Here is a 12,818-nt window from a genome sequence, read left to right as displayed (position 1 = left end):
AGGTCATTTACAATTTGTTAACATTTTCACAAGGGTGAATTCAATTAGCCGCTCCAGCAGTCCCTATACACGTGCACACATATTCCTAAGGCGAGAGGGAAAGACTAGCAGGGCATTAATGTCCTGTCTCTTTATTTTCCTAAGGAGCTTGCAAAGCATACAGTAAAGTTACCCCTGCAGCTTCAGAGAACTCTAAATGGGCCCTGGCAATAAACCCATGGAGAAGCCTGAAAGATCATTTTTAAATGCCCTCCACTTATCCTCGCTTTTCATTAGCCGCTGAAGAAAATGAGAGGAGACAAATTGGTTAAAAATTAAAAAATGGGGACCAATTTTTTGCAGCCCTTATGCTGGCAAATCTCCCAGTGAAATCAGTGGGTATTTTGCCTACACAGGGACTGCTGGATCTGTGCTGCTGCAGATTACTCTGCATTTCCAGTGTTTCTCTACTCTTCTTTGGAATCTGGAGGAGGAAATAACATACATTATTTCACTGTGGGTAGCCAATGAGAGAACTGCTTTTTTTTAAGTGTTGGAGGATCTGTTATTTTGCTCAGAGGGCTCGTACATATAGGACAGTAAAAAGAATAAAATCCATTGTAAACATACACTTTAAAAGATTTATCAGATGCTCATAGCTGTACTTAGGAGTACACATAGTTACAAGAGCACCAATTTGCTTTACTGTTCTCTCCCAAGCTAAGAAGATGAGAGACACCTTCATAACAGTCAAGCACATATCTTATATACAGGGGACTAAGTCCAGCTCTCACTGTCCATTAAATAACTGACTTCACAAGTTGAAAGTTGTGCATTGGCTGTTAGGCAGCTCAGCTGTAATTGTGGCCAATTTAACCTTTTGATCTTCGCAGAGGGTAAGAAAACTAAATATCTATATTTTCCCTTCATAGTTGTTTGAAAGCCTCAGTATCTTGCTCACTGAAAAACTAAGGCAGGAAACGGTTATTATGGAAGCCGGCCATTACAAACCCACCAGCCCTGTTCCTAAAGCACAGTTTGAAACGCAGGTTGGCTGAGCCTTAACCAGCTCCAGCATTCAATGGGCAACCATCAAAACCAACAAGTGAAAACAGAGTTGAGGAAATCAGTCGTCGGGTCCTTGACGTTCACTCATTATTGAAAGAATAGTTACAGCAAAAGGAAAGCGCTTGACTATCTATATTAGAGCTGGTAGGGACTTTTCTTGTGAAACATTTTAACAAAAACTCCAATTTTTTTTGGCTTCCATCAAATTTTTTCTTCTAAAATTTTCAGCTTTTCATTGTAAAGTCATAATTTTTTGACCAAAAACCAATTTTTTTGGGGTGAAAATTTCCATTTAATCCAAAAAGCCATTTTCTGTTTTAAAAAAAATGGGTAGCATTTTTTCAACCAGCTCTAATCTATGTACAATCAAAGCCCACACAAACCACAAAATGTGATTACATATGTGTGAGGGCAAATTCTTTTCCCTTTCTTTTGCTATTCAGGATGACTTATTTGATAAGAAACAATCTAGATCTTAAGTTTAACACTACGGCCATGTGCTGTTCTCCTTACTCATCATGCCTTCCATAATAAGTAAGATAAGCAAGGCTTGGTTGTATGTTAACAATGATATGACAGCTCATTTCCTCTTAAAAAGAAAAATATCCAAGAGCCTGAAGAAGTTGAGTAGAAGCCATAACAACTACAGCAAATATCCATATTTTACCAGAACCAATGTTTGCATGAGTACGCTCAAAGTTATTTAAAAACAATAACAATACTTAGCTTTTACAGAGCACTTTGCATGTTCAAAGCACTGTGCAGACAATTAGGAGAACTGCAGTGTGCTATAAAAGAGATTCAGCCTCTAGCTACACTACAGCTAGTTGAAGGAAATGTAAATTGGTATAAAAAATTAAAATATTTCCAATATAATAAAAAGAATGATTCTTCAAACAGAAGCTTCTCGCTTGACTACATGAGGATGATGGTCAGGACACAGAAAATACATGTTGCCTTTGGACTGGATTGGAAAGCTGATTGTCCAGTTGGGGTTAGTCCTGATTTTTTTTAAGGTTCATTTCACAATAGCAAACCAGAGTAATCATATTTATCTTACAACAACTCTAGAAATTCCTAATTTCCTATTCGGTCCAATAGTGAAATGCATTTTTTGTGTCTCAATCCACTTCCTGACAGGAACGTTGAGTCTAGTGGAGCATTGGGAAAGTGTGAGCATTCACTAAGGGAGAAACTAACACCAGTCACAGTGATGGTCACAGAAACACTTGTCACTAAAACCTGTGGAAATGTGACCACGTGGTTAGGACACTGGCCAGGACTTGAGAAGTGAACCCAAGTCTTCCTGCTCTTTCACAAACTTCTTGCATGACCTTGGGCAAGTCACTTAGTCAGATTTTTAAAGGCATTTAGGTACCTAAAAATGCAGATAGCTGCCGACTGGGATTTTCAACAGCACCTACGTGCCCCTCCTATTGATTTAAACAATAATCGCCCTAGATACTATTTGCATCTTCAGGGGCTTAAATTCCTTTAAAAATCTGCCCTCTGTCCCCTGTAATGTGGGGATAGCAGCACTTTCCTACCACACAGGGGTGCCGAGGATAAATATATGAAAGATTGTGAGGTGCTCAGATACTACAGGAATAGAGGCAAGATAAGTACCATGGCTGGACAGAGATGTTAGACCCATTTTTCAGTGCTGACACCGCAGAGCAAGGTTTTACTTAAAGTGAAGGTGCCAGGGGAATAAATGCAAAGGAAACGGTAACCGTAATTTGCAAACATTATGTAGGCATGTTACACTCTGTGTAGGAGATTCTCATCCCGCAAGGGCATATTTAGCTGTTGCAGGAGGTAACACTGACGACGGCCGTTTTCCTTCCGAGAAAGCACAGAAACCTGTTTACAATTCAGCGGGGCCTGAGCATGTGCACAGGCAGCGGCCCAGCCATTACTTCAGCCCTCGTACTCAGCGGACACACTCTCTGTTGCAAATCCTGGTTCACACAAGGTAGCTCTTGTAAAGATCAGAAGCTGGAGCATGAATCTGAGGAATCTGATTGGAGGATGCCCCATGGGGGAGGCCGGGACCCTACCACATCCTCGTTAGTGCTGACCTTGGCACAAGCATTGCCTGCTGATGGATAGGCTATGGAGCTGGACAAGACCCTGGGGAACCACTGTATTATCTATTATTGTCCCATCAGCGCCTCCCCTGACCCCTCCCAGCTCTGAATGCCACAGGCATCAGGGAGAGAATAAATCTATGTCTGATACTAAAAGAGAGAGAGAGAGAAGGAAAAAGGAGATGAAAAATGTCCTTTTTATGACTCTTACAACAAAGCTGGCCACATGGTTTGTAGAAAACAAGTCTCTGGGCGGGGGAGGGGTGGAATCAGCAAAAAGCAGAGCGGCTAATGAGCCCAGCCCCTAGTAAACTAGTCTCGAGCACTCATGACCTTCCAAGGTAACATCTATTGGAAGAAACAGGCCCCCTAACTTCAGCCTCGCCCTAATGCTCGCCACTCTGTGCATACGAACTGAACTGTGGAATATGCATCCACCAAGATTGGAAAGTGCCATTCTCAAAAGCATAAGACGATCTGCCTTACTATGGAGAATGTACAGATCAGGACAAGATTAATAAGACCTGGATAGCAACCAAAGCATTATGTTCACGTTTATTTTTTTTTCTGGATGAGCCCAAACGGTAGGGACGTCTGCTCTTGGTGCCCTTGGAGAATGCCTGACATTAGTGGCTGGGGGAGACATGTAGGCCTGTGTCATGGCAGTGGGGCTGACACCTGAAATGTAGGAGGCCAGAGAAACACGTCTCTAGTTTGAAAAGGAGTCTGTGCATTATCCATAGGCGGCAATATAATAATATAGAATATGTGCCAGTGCCAGTAAAATTGCTTCCCCCACATGAAATTGCCCTTATAACTCCTGCTGCTGTTCTGAAATGTGAACAAGAGACCTGGATTCTGGTCCCTCTGGGCAACCCTGGTGGCGTAAAGTGACCACAACAGGCCATGGGAGATTGCCCCAGTCCGGATGCAGAGCAGGGCCAGCAGAAGTGTCCCTATGCTGCCTCCTCTCCGTCTACAAGTGCTCGTAGTCAGCCCTACGTGGGATTCTGGGGTGCTGTGCAGCCTATAGGCAGTTTAAGCAGAGGTCCTGCATACGGTTGCCAACTTGGTAATATTTAAAACCTGGACACTCCAGCAGGAGTGCTGGAATCTCCGCTGCCCCACCTATTCCCTCCAAGGCCCTGCCACTGCCCTCCTCTTCCCCCGAGGCCCTGCCCTGCCTCTTTCCCAGAGGCCCTGCCCCGTCTACTCTTCCCCTCTTCCCCCTGTCACTTGCTGTTTTTCCCCTCCCACCCCCCGCCACCTAGGTCAGAAAGGACTTGCCTGCGGAGCTGGGGCCAGGAGGTGGTCCTGGCTGAGCAGGGGCCGGAGCGGGTGATGACCTGGTGCCTCCCTGCCTACCCCACTCACAATAATTGGACTTTGGGTGTCCGGTCAGTAGATCTGACCGGACACTGTCCGGTCCCCCTTTCAACTGGACTTTCTAGTTGAAAACCAGGCCCCTGGCCACTCTAGGACTCCTGCAGCAGCCCAGAAAAGAGGCAAGGGTGGCATAAAGTCATCTTTGCCCCTACTCCTCCTGAATTGTGCTGTCTGCTGTACCTCAGGAGATGAGGCACAGAGTATGCCCTAGATAGTCTGATATAACTTTGCTTTATTTGAATATGATGTTCAGCAAACCAGCTTTTTTCTAAAGGCATTTGAATTCCCAGCTCCCGGAGTCCATGAAGGGTACCATATGTTGCAATTATCTCTGCCCTTTCACCTCCAAACACCTACCCCTGTTAACTGAGAGTGCTCTCCCATGATCAGCAGCCACAGCTGAGATGTATTGGTAAGGCCCTAGCAAATTCATGGCCATGAAAAACACGTTGCAGACCGTGAAATCTGGTCTCCCCCCATGAAATCTTGTCTTTTATGTGCTTTTACCCTACACTATACAGATTTCATGGGGGAGATCAGCGTTTCTCAAATTGGGGGTCCTGACCCAAAAAGGAATTGTGGGGGTGGTCAAAAGGTTATTTTAAGGGGGGGTCGCAGTATTGCCACCCGCTGACTTCAAAGCTGGGAGGCCATCCCAGGCCATCCTTACTTCTGTGCTGCTGCTGGCAGCGGCTCTGCCTGCAGAGCTGGGCTCCTGGCCTGCAGCTGCCACTCTCCAGGCACCCAGCTCTGAAGGCAGCACTGCTGCCAGCAGCTGCATAGAATTCAGGGTAGCAGTACCACAACCCTCCCCCCCCAACAATAACCATGTGACCCTCCCACAACTCCTTTTCGGGTCCAGACCCCTACAATTACAACACTGTGACATTTCAGATTTCAATAGCTGAAATCATGAATTTTATGATTTTAAAAATCCTGTGACCATGAAATTGACCAAAATGGTCCGTGTATTTGGTAGGGGCCTATGTATCGGGCAATAGCTTTGAATCTGCAAATGGAAATTACTTAAATGTACCAATAATTAAGTGACTTTTTTTAAATGTGTAGTTTTGGCTGCCTGACCTATCAAGGCCTAGACATCTCCAACATGCATGAACTAGCCTGTGCCTTTTGGATCTGCTTAAAGCCGTCTGACTGGGGTCTGTAAATAAACATTAACAGACATTACAAATACAATTTAGCATGGCTAGTATAATTTTCCAAGCCATAATCCACTAAACCAGGAGGCTGCTAAAGCAGACTCTCCAGACCTAGAATAAACGAATGACTGGCCAAATTCCACCTCGATTTACAACTTCGGTCGCCCTGCTGAAATTAATGTAAATTGAGATAGAATCCGACCCAATAGCTTTTGCCCTCGCTGGTGGTATCTTTTACTCGCCAGTTGTGAGAAGTCAGTTAAATACCCCACTTCTAACAACTCCTTAATAATCCTAGTAATTTGATTTTGTCTATAACCTGCTTTTAAAGTAAGGGGATAAATACAGTCAGTCTGCATAAAAGGTGGCTATTAAAGAACAGGCAAGATGTGCTACAATAACTTTAAATTAAAAGACTGGTGCCTCTTTCCCTGATGCTGTGGAGTCTGTGGATTTTCAGTAAAACTTTTGAACCAGGCCTAGATCTCTCTCAGGCAGCCATTTAACCTCCCGTTTATGAAGAAATAAAGCAAAATTGATGTTGATTTTGGTCTGCGTTAGGGGATACTTTTGCAACATAAAAGCCCTTTTGCCTGCAATTTGCAGAGCAGCCCTGTCACATCAGCAAGGGCTGGTACTGATAAAGATAAAGCTTTATAGCTGGGGCATTTGCTACTAACAGCAAGCTAATGCTGCATTTTCATTTTGATGCAATTAATGTTAATGTCTGCTACGAAAATTGTCATTAAATACCATTTTAAAATCCATTCAATTTGCATATGCAAAGCCCATTTACTATCACGTAAAATACACACCACTGCTCGTCATGTCTTTTCCCTTGAATTTGTAGCTGCTATTTATTTCTTTTGTTAGTGATTAGATTTCATTTTAAAAGCTAGATAGCAATGCCTAGCCCAGCCCCTGGCAGAGCACAAAAAACCTACAAGACACAACGACAGAGGCAGTTCTGTACCAGGTTCAGAAAGTGTTTGAGGTGCTTTTGATGCACCTGAATGCTTGTGATACAAACTCTTACTGGCTCTTAAAGGCTCCCCTCTTCCTACCCCTCCAGGGGAGAGAAATGTGGGGAAGGCCACAGCAGGATAGGGCTGAAGGCAAAGGGTGCTAAGCAGGATACTTTCCGCTCTTCCTTGTGGCTGACTAACTCCCTGCTGCAAAAGGTGGAAGGGGAAATTATCCTGGTCAAGATGCAAAGGGAAGAGCCCCATGAAGCCGCGGGGCTTGCTCCGCCCCCTCAAGCTTCCCCCCCCCCCCAGTAAAACAGTTAAGGCAGCATTTATGCCTGCTGTGTGCTCCCTAAAACCTTTCTGAAGGTGTCACAAAGTGCCAGGGACAGCTCTTCCGCCCACGGCAGCACAGCTACTGGCCCAGCCAGGGACTGAATAAGGTGATCAGGGCCCAGTGTGGCTCCAGCTGGAGCCATGCCATGGCTCTGTGCCACAATGGAATGGCAATGTCAAGGTAGTCCCCTCCCCTCCTCTGGAAGCAGAGGTACAAGCCCCTTTCTCTTCCCCAGGACTGGCTGCAGGGACAGCAACAAAGGTCCACTTCCCCTCTGGAGAGGCAGGAGTAGCAGCAGGGGGGGGCACCTTAGTATTTACCCCCCAGCAACCAGCATGTGTCTGCTTGGGTAGGTGGGGCCCACTGCACTCATCTCCTCCTGCCACACTCAGAACTCTCTGAGGTCAGGTTGGTGGGTCTGGGTGTTAACTCCCCAGTGAGAGGCAGGGCCCAGTTTGCACCTGACAGAGCTATTGTTTCAGGCTGTCTGCAGACTCGGGCAGGAATTATTGCATTGGTCACCCTTAGGTCACGTTTTTAAAGTTTGCTTTGCAGCCGTGAGGGCTAGATGTTTACTTTTTTAAAATGAAAGATGAGAGTCTGATGTAATCCCATGACTCAGGGAGCTGGGGCCTTAGGCATGAGCTTATTGGGCCTATGCTTTAAGGCATTCCTGGGCCTACCCATGCGGATGTGGATGAGCAGGGTCCAGGGAAAGCATACAAGGAGGGTCCCTGCATGCAGCTGGCCAGGATCACTAGAGTTCTGGCTTTCTGCACATTTGTGAGCCAGCTGCTCCATACAACCTTATCCCGTGGTGGAGAATATGCTGACTCCGCAGCTCTTTCTGGGCCACGTAGTTCTTGTGTGCATCCCGTATTTTTGCAGAGGAGAAACACATGGATCATAGTCTTAGAATTACTGACAAATATCCGGGTATTAAACTCCTGCTCTGAGGTCTGGATGTGACTGAAGCAGCCAGTGGGCGGCATGTGTAGAAGCATCATGTCATAGGGCAGGGAGGTATTTATCCCTCTCTGTTCACCTCTGAGGCAACTGCCCCGAGATATTGCAGTAAAAATACTAATGAATTGGAGACTGGAGAAGAGTCACAAAAGAGATCAGAGAGCGAAGGGGCCGTGTGAGAGCTACATTTGTATAGCTTAGCTAAGAGATGGCTAAGGAGGGACATAAATATCAAGGAGGAAGAGGAATGATTCAGGGTGGCTCATGGAAGTATAACAGAGGCATGGGATGAAAGTAAGATGGAGACAATTTAGGATGAATAATAGGAAAAAATGGATGGCAGGGAGTTGTGTTGGGCTGTTGAATAGTCTCCTCAGGGAAATGATGGCTGCCTCACTGGTGGGAACAAACTGCACAACTGCATTAGAAAATAGGAACAATCCTAAATCGAAAGGGAGAGGAACTGGCTGACCAACAGGGTGCCTCCATCCCCATCATACAGTACTGCCAGCCTCAAGCATCCAGAAACCATGAGGTTCCCCCCGCCCTCCCCCGCCCAAAAAATAAAATAAATCATGAGACTAGTTTAAATATGAGCATTTGAAAATGTTGGGTTCTTTTTATTTGCCCTCTGGTGTTTGAGTCTTTCAGAGTCACGTTTTCAAGCTTTTCTTCATCTACAAGGGCTAGAAACTTTTTTTTTTTTTAAACGGAAGCTGAGAGTCTCACATATTCACATGATTCTGGGAGCTGGCGCTTGAAGAAAAACACCCCGTATTGCCAGGCTTGTGATAAAATCATGAGTGGGAGAGTTGCTTTGGAGACAAAAAGGAATTTTTAAGTATTAGTAGCATAGTAATATGGGAGTCAAGTGGCGAGACCGCGACCGAAACCATTAGCATCCCAGTCACCAAAGACAAAACACAAATTTTAAAACAAGCCACTCAAGGCACTAAATAGAAGACTCTACATGTACTAAATGAATAAACAAAGAGGCATATGTGAACGGGATGAAAAGCGAATATTCTGTGCTGCTCCATACATTATTGTTTGCATGATTTTATTGTTCATTAAAAAACCCTATAAATTAAACCCCTCTGCAAGAGGCTGTTATGATTTGTATGTTAGTAGAGGCTGACCTAGTCTGCAGCTGCTTTGTCTCCCTCCCTGGATGACTTTTAAATCGAGCTTTCTAATCTCTCAGCCCTCTTAACCGAGACCCTGCGTTATTTTGCTTTGTTGTTAAGCCTCTGAAGGGTATACGTTTTATTCCTGATTATATTTCTATACATATATGGTTACACAGGTGCAGAGAAATGGAGATTCAGGCCCTGTGTTCTTTACTCATGCATATATGATGACTATTTGATGACCTATCTATTTGGATGTATATCTCCAAACACAGAGGTCATCACCTATGCATGAATAAAGTATGTAGGGCCTGATTCTCTAATGCCCTGCACCTGGGTAATCATTTACACCAGTAGAAAATAGGTAGCTAGACATCTAATGCTAGCCTGCATGCCTGCAGTTAGCCATGCCTCTAATTCGCTGCTGGTGCAAAATTGCATCCACAAAAGGAGTGGCCTGACCGAAGCCCCTTTTGAAAAATACATTTAGCACTAATCCTTTAACTCATATAACTGAGTCCAACTAATTGAGGCTCTTTGAGATTATGAGCTAGATTCTCCATTGCCCAGCACCTCATGTTGTCATTTACATCAGTGCAAAGTGAATGCTAAATGCTACCAAATCTGAATTTTATACGTATTTTGTAAATGGTTACACGGCTGCAGGGTGATAGAGAATCAGGCCCTATGTACTATGCTGTGAATCGAAGTGCTCCAGCATAGGAGTTGCCTGCAACATAGTGACCTTCGTCATGCACATCTCCAGCATTTCAGATATCAGAATCCTAAAAAGGGCAGTGGCCTGAGCCTAGACCAGGGGTGGGCAAACTTTTTGGCCTGAGGACCACATTGGGCTTGCAAAACTGTATGGAGGGCTGGGTAGGGAAGGCTGTGCCTCCCCAAACAGCCTGGCCCCCGCCCCCTATCCGCCCCCTCCCACTTCCCACCCACTGACCGCCCCCTCAGAACCTCCACCTCATCTAACCGCCCCCTGCTCCCTGTCCTCTGACTGCCCTGACCTCTATCCACACCCCCGCCCCCTGACAGGCCCCCCGGGACTCCCACGCCTATCCAACCCACCGTGTTCCCCGTCCCCTGACCACCCCCCAAGAACCTCCACCTCATCTAACCGCCCCCTGCTCCCTGTCCTCTGACTGCCCTGACCTCTATCCACACCCCCGCCCCCTGACAGGCCCCCCCGGGACTCCCACGCCTATCCAACCCACCGTGTTCCCTCCCCTTCTGGGGATTCAGGAGATACGCATGCTGGAGTTGAACATGTTTTAGGAGACTCCTACGCTACAGCACTTCAGCTCACAGCAAACCTCCCTTAAGTCACTGTTTGGAGACAGCGAGATGAGGATCAGATCTGAGTGGAGAATCTAGCCCTTAGAGAAGCCCAGGTTTTCTCCCTCTTACCGTGCTAGAATTCCATAGGTCATATCTGGAGGTACTTTTGGGGGGGCTCTTTTAAAACGACTCTCGTTATCTTCATTGCAGCGGATGTCTTTGAGCTGGCGGTACAGGTTGTATTCACGTGCTGTGACGTAACCAGCCTTAAGAGCCCCACGGTTCATGGCAATGTAATTCCGTGGCATCTCCCTTGGGGAAGGGGGCCTGGGTTTCATCGAATGCCAGTGACCTATCGCTAAGGACAGAAAGGAAGACAAGAGCCAGAACAAAGGAAGTTACTAGGATTTCATGTTGAATAACCCAGCCTGGGTGAATCTCATTCTGGTGCAGAGGGCCAGCTCAAGGCCTATGTACTACATAGGGGGAATTAAGTGATGCATAGGCCTTTTGCTAGTCCTCTACTCAGAGCGAAATTCAAACTGCATTCACATCAGTGCGGTTCAAACAGAGACCATCAAGAAGATCCATCAGTCTTAAGCACAGAGTTTCTCAAGTAAATTGTTCCTGTTTCCCACAATCTCCCCACCTCCAATTTGTAACGCTCAGCAATTTTGACAGAGCCGTCCATTTTTTTCCTCACTGAAACTTGCGTGAATTTTCACAAGTGTCCAATGCAAAAGCCAGCTCTGCTCATGAAAGTGGGCCAATTCGTGCCCATCATTGCTTGGATTTGGGCCCAGCTCTGCTCAGTTTTCACATACATGAGCAAAAGTTTCTGCAAAGGTAGGTCAGCTTCAAAAGTTGTAAGGAACCGTGACAAACCTTGAGTTTCGGAGTAGCTGTGCATTTTCTTAGAAAAACTTTGTACACTCTTAGGAAGGCCTCTGCTACAGGACAGAAGGGTCACAACAACCTGACTTGGTCTTGATTGAAGCACATGGTTATTTTCATACATTCCACACTATCTATGTGAAGCAGGGTTTTTCATGTGCTTGAGTACCAGACTCAGCAGTTGGGTACAGGTCAAAGCAAAGGCCTTGTTGATATTTGGAATTAGCCCTGATTCAATCATCGGAGCCTGGCCACTGGTGTAGCTGCACTAATACGAGCCCCGAGTGTAGAAAAGGAAAGCTTTGACTTGCACCAGTTGACCGTACACTGATTTCAAACAGGAGTAAGCTCACCTGGAGCATGTTACAACTTTCCTGGTCTACGCTTTTGGGGCTTGCACTGGTGTGGCTACGCCGGCTGCTGGCCATTTATGGCTGAATCCCAAATATAGACAAGGCCAGGGACTCTTGCACACAACAGTTACCAAATGCCACAGATGGTGTTCACGTGAGCAGGTAAAAATGCTAGAGTTCTTACTCTCCCCCTTCAGCTCAATGAGAGTGTTTTCTGCTCTGCCCTCCTCCATTGGTATTAAGACTTTAATAGGTACAAGGCATGTTGTTACACTCTAACCTGCAGGTCCTTTGGTGACATCCAGGTGGGGGGAAGCTTTTAATAGCCTCTAATGGCATCTCTAATCTTTACTTGCATTGTCATACCTTCAGGTACTCCTCCGTCAGCCCCATGAAGGTATAACCCATATGCAAAGTCATAGCCTGGAAGAGTGTAGCAGCTTCTCCGAGGTTTTCCTAGTTCTGCCTGCAAGGGAAAGGATTGGGAGTAAGAGGGTCAGAAAAGTAAAGATTTTGCTTAACACGTTAAACCCTCTGAAAATAGGGATTTGTAATAAAAGCTCGGACAGTTAAGCCCTGTTTATAGCAGGGAAACTTCTCAAAAAGTCCCTCATGTTGCTAACACCAGTTTGGTTCTACTAGTGTCAACAATGCTGGGAGTTCTAGCATAGATGAGTTGCTGGTGTCATTTTAAGCACCATGTCAATTCGACTTACTCTGAGGAGAGTTAGGCAACACAGTTCTTAAAATGGCAGCACCTGCTTGGAACCTTGTCTTCATGTTGCTAACAAAGGTGGAGCTCGACTGGTCTTAATGAGACATATTACACTCTCAGGAATGGTATGGAAACACATCAGAACCTAAATTGTTGTCATCTCCAGATGAGGCTGGGCTAGCAGAGCCTGCTGGTGACAGCAATGGGTCATTTCCTAGTGTAGACGGTGATGGGATCCCTGGGGTGCAGCCTGTGACTGCGGGACTGCTGTGCCCCCTTAACTCTCCAACTAGGGCTGTCTCACAGTGCCTTGCTAATGACCAGCAGCAAGCCCCTCCGGGTGCTGTTATCACTCAGCACAACAGCATGTCGAGCCCCACAACACCATGAATGCTCCCAGAGCCACTCATGAATCACACAGAGTAAGACACCAGCCAAACCCCCCCAGCTCCCAGCACTGTACCTCAGGAATAGACTGCTTAAGA

General features: G+C 46.0%; 1 protein-coding gene across 2 annotated transcripts in view; it reads right to left on the bottom strand.

Moving 5' to 3' along the window:
• CFAP77 (cilia and flagella associated protein 77) overlaps positions 1-12,818 on the bottom strand; it is a 95,396-nt gene that overhangs the window by 27,681 nt on the left and 54,897 nt on the right. For both annotated transcript variants that reach the window (XM_044992920.1, XM_044992919.1), the window contains exons 2-3: positions 11,985-12,084; positions 10,501-10,729 (exon numbers count right to left, since the gene is read on the bottom strand). In XM_044992920.1, coding sequence (XP_044848855.1) covers positions 10,501-10,729; positions 11,985-12,084 — 329 coding nt within the window. The remainder of the gene's footprint in view (positions 1-10,500; positions 10,730-11,984; positions 12,085-12,818) is intronic.

The sequence above is a fragment of the Mauremys mutica genome, chromosome 18 (genome assembly GCF_020497125.1).
Source record: "Mauremys mutica isolate MM-2020 ecotype Southern chromosome 18, ASM2049712v1, whole genome shotgun sequence".
Classification (NCBI taxonomy): Eukaryota; Metazoa; Chordata; order Testudines; family Geoemydidae; genus Mauremys; species Mauremys mutica.
Note: the sequence above shows the minus strand (reverse complement) of the source record. Positions and strands in the feature narration are given on the sequence as shown.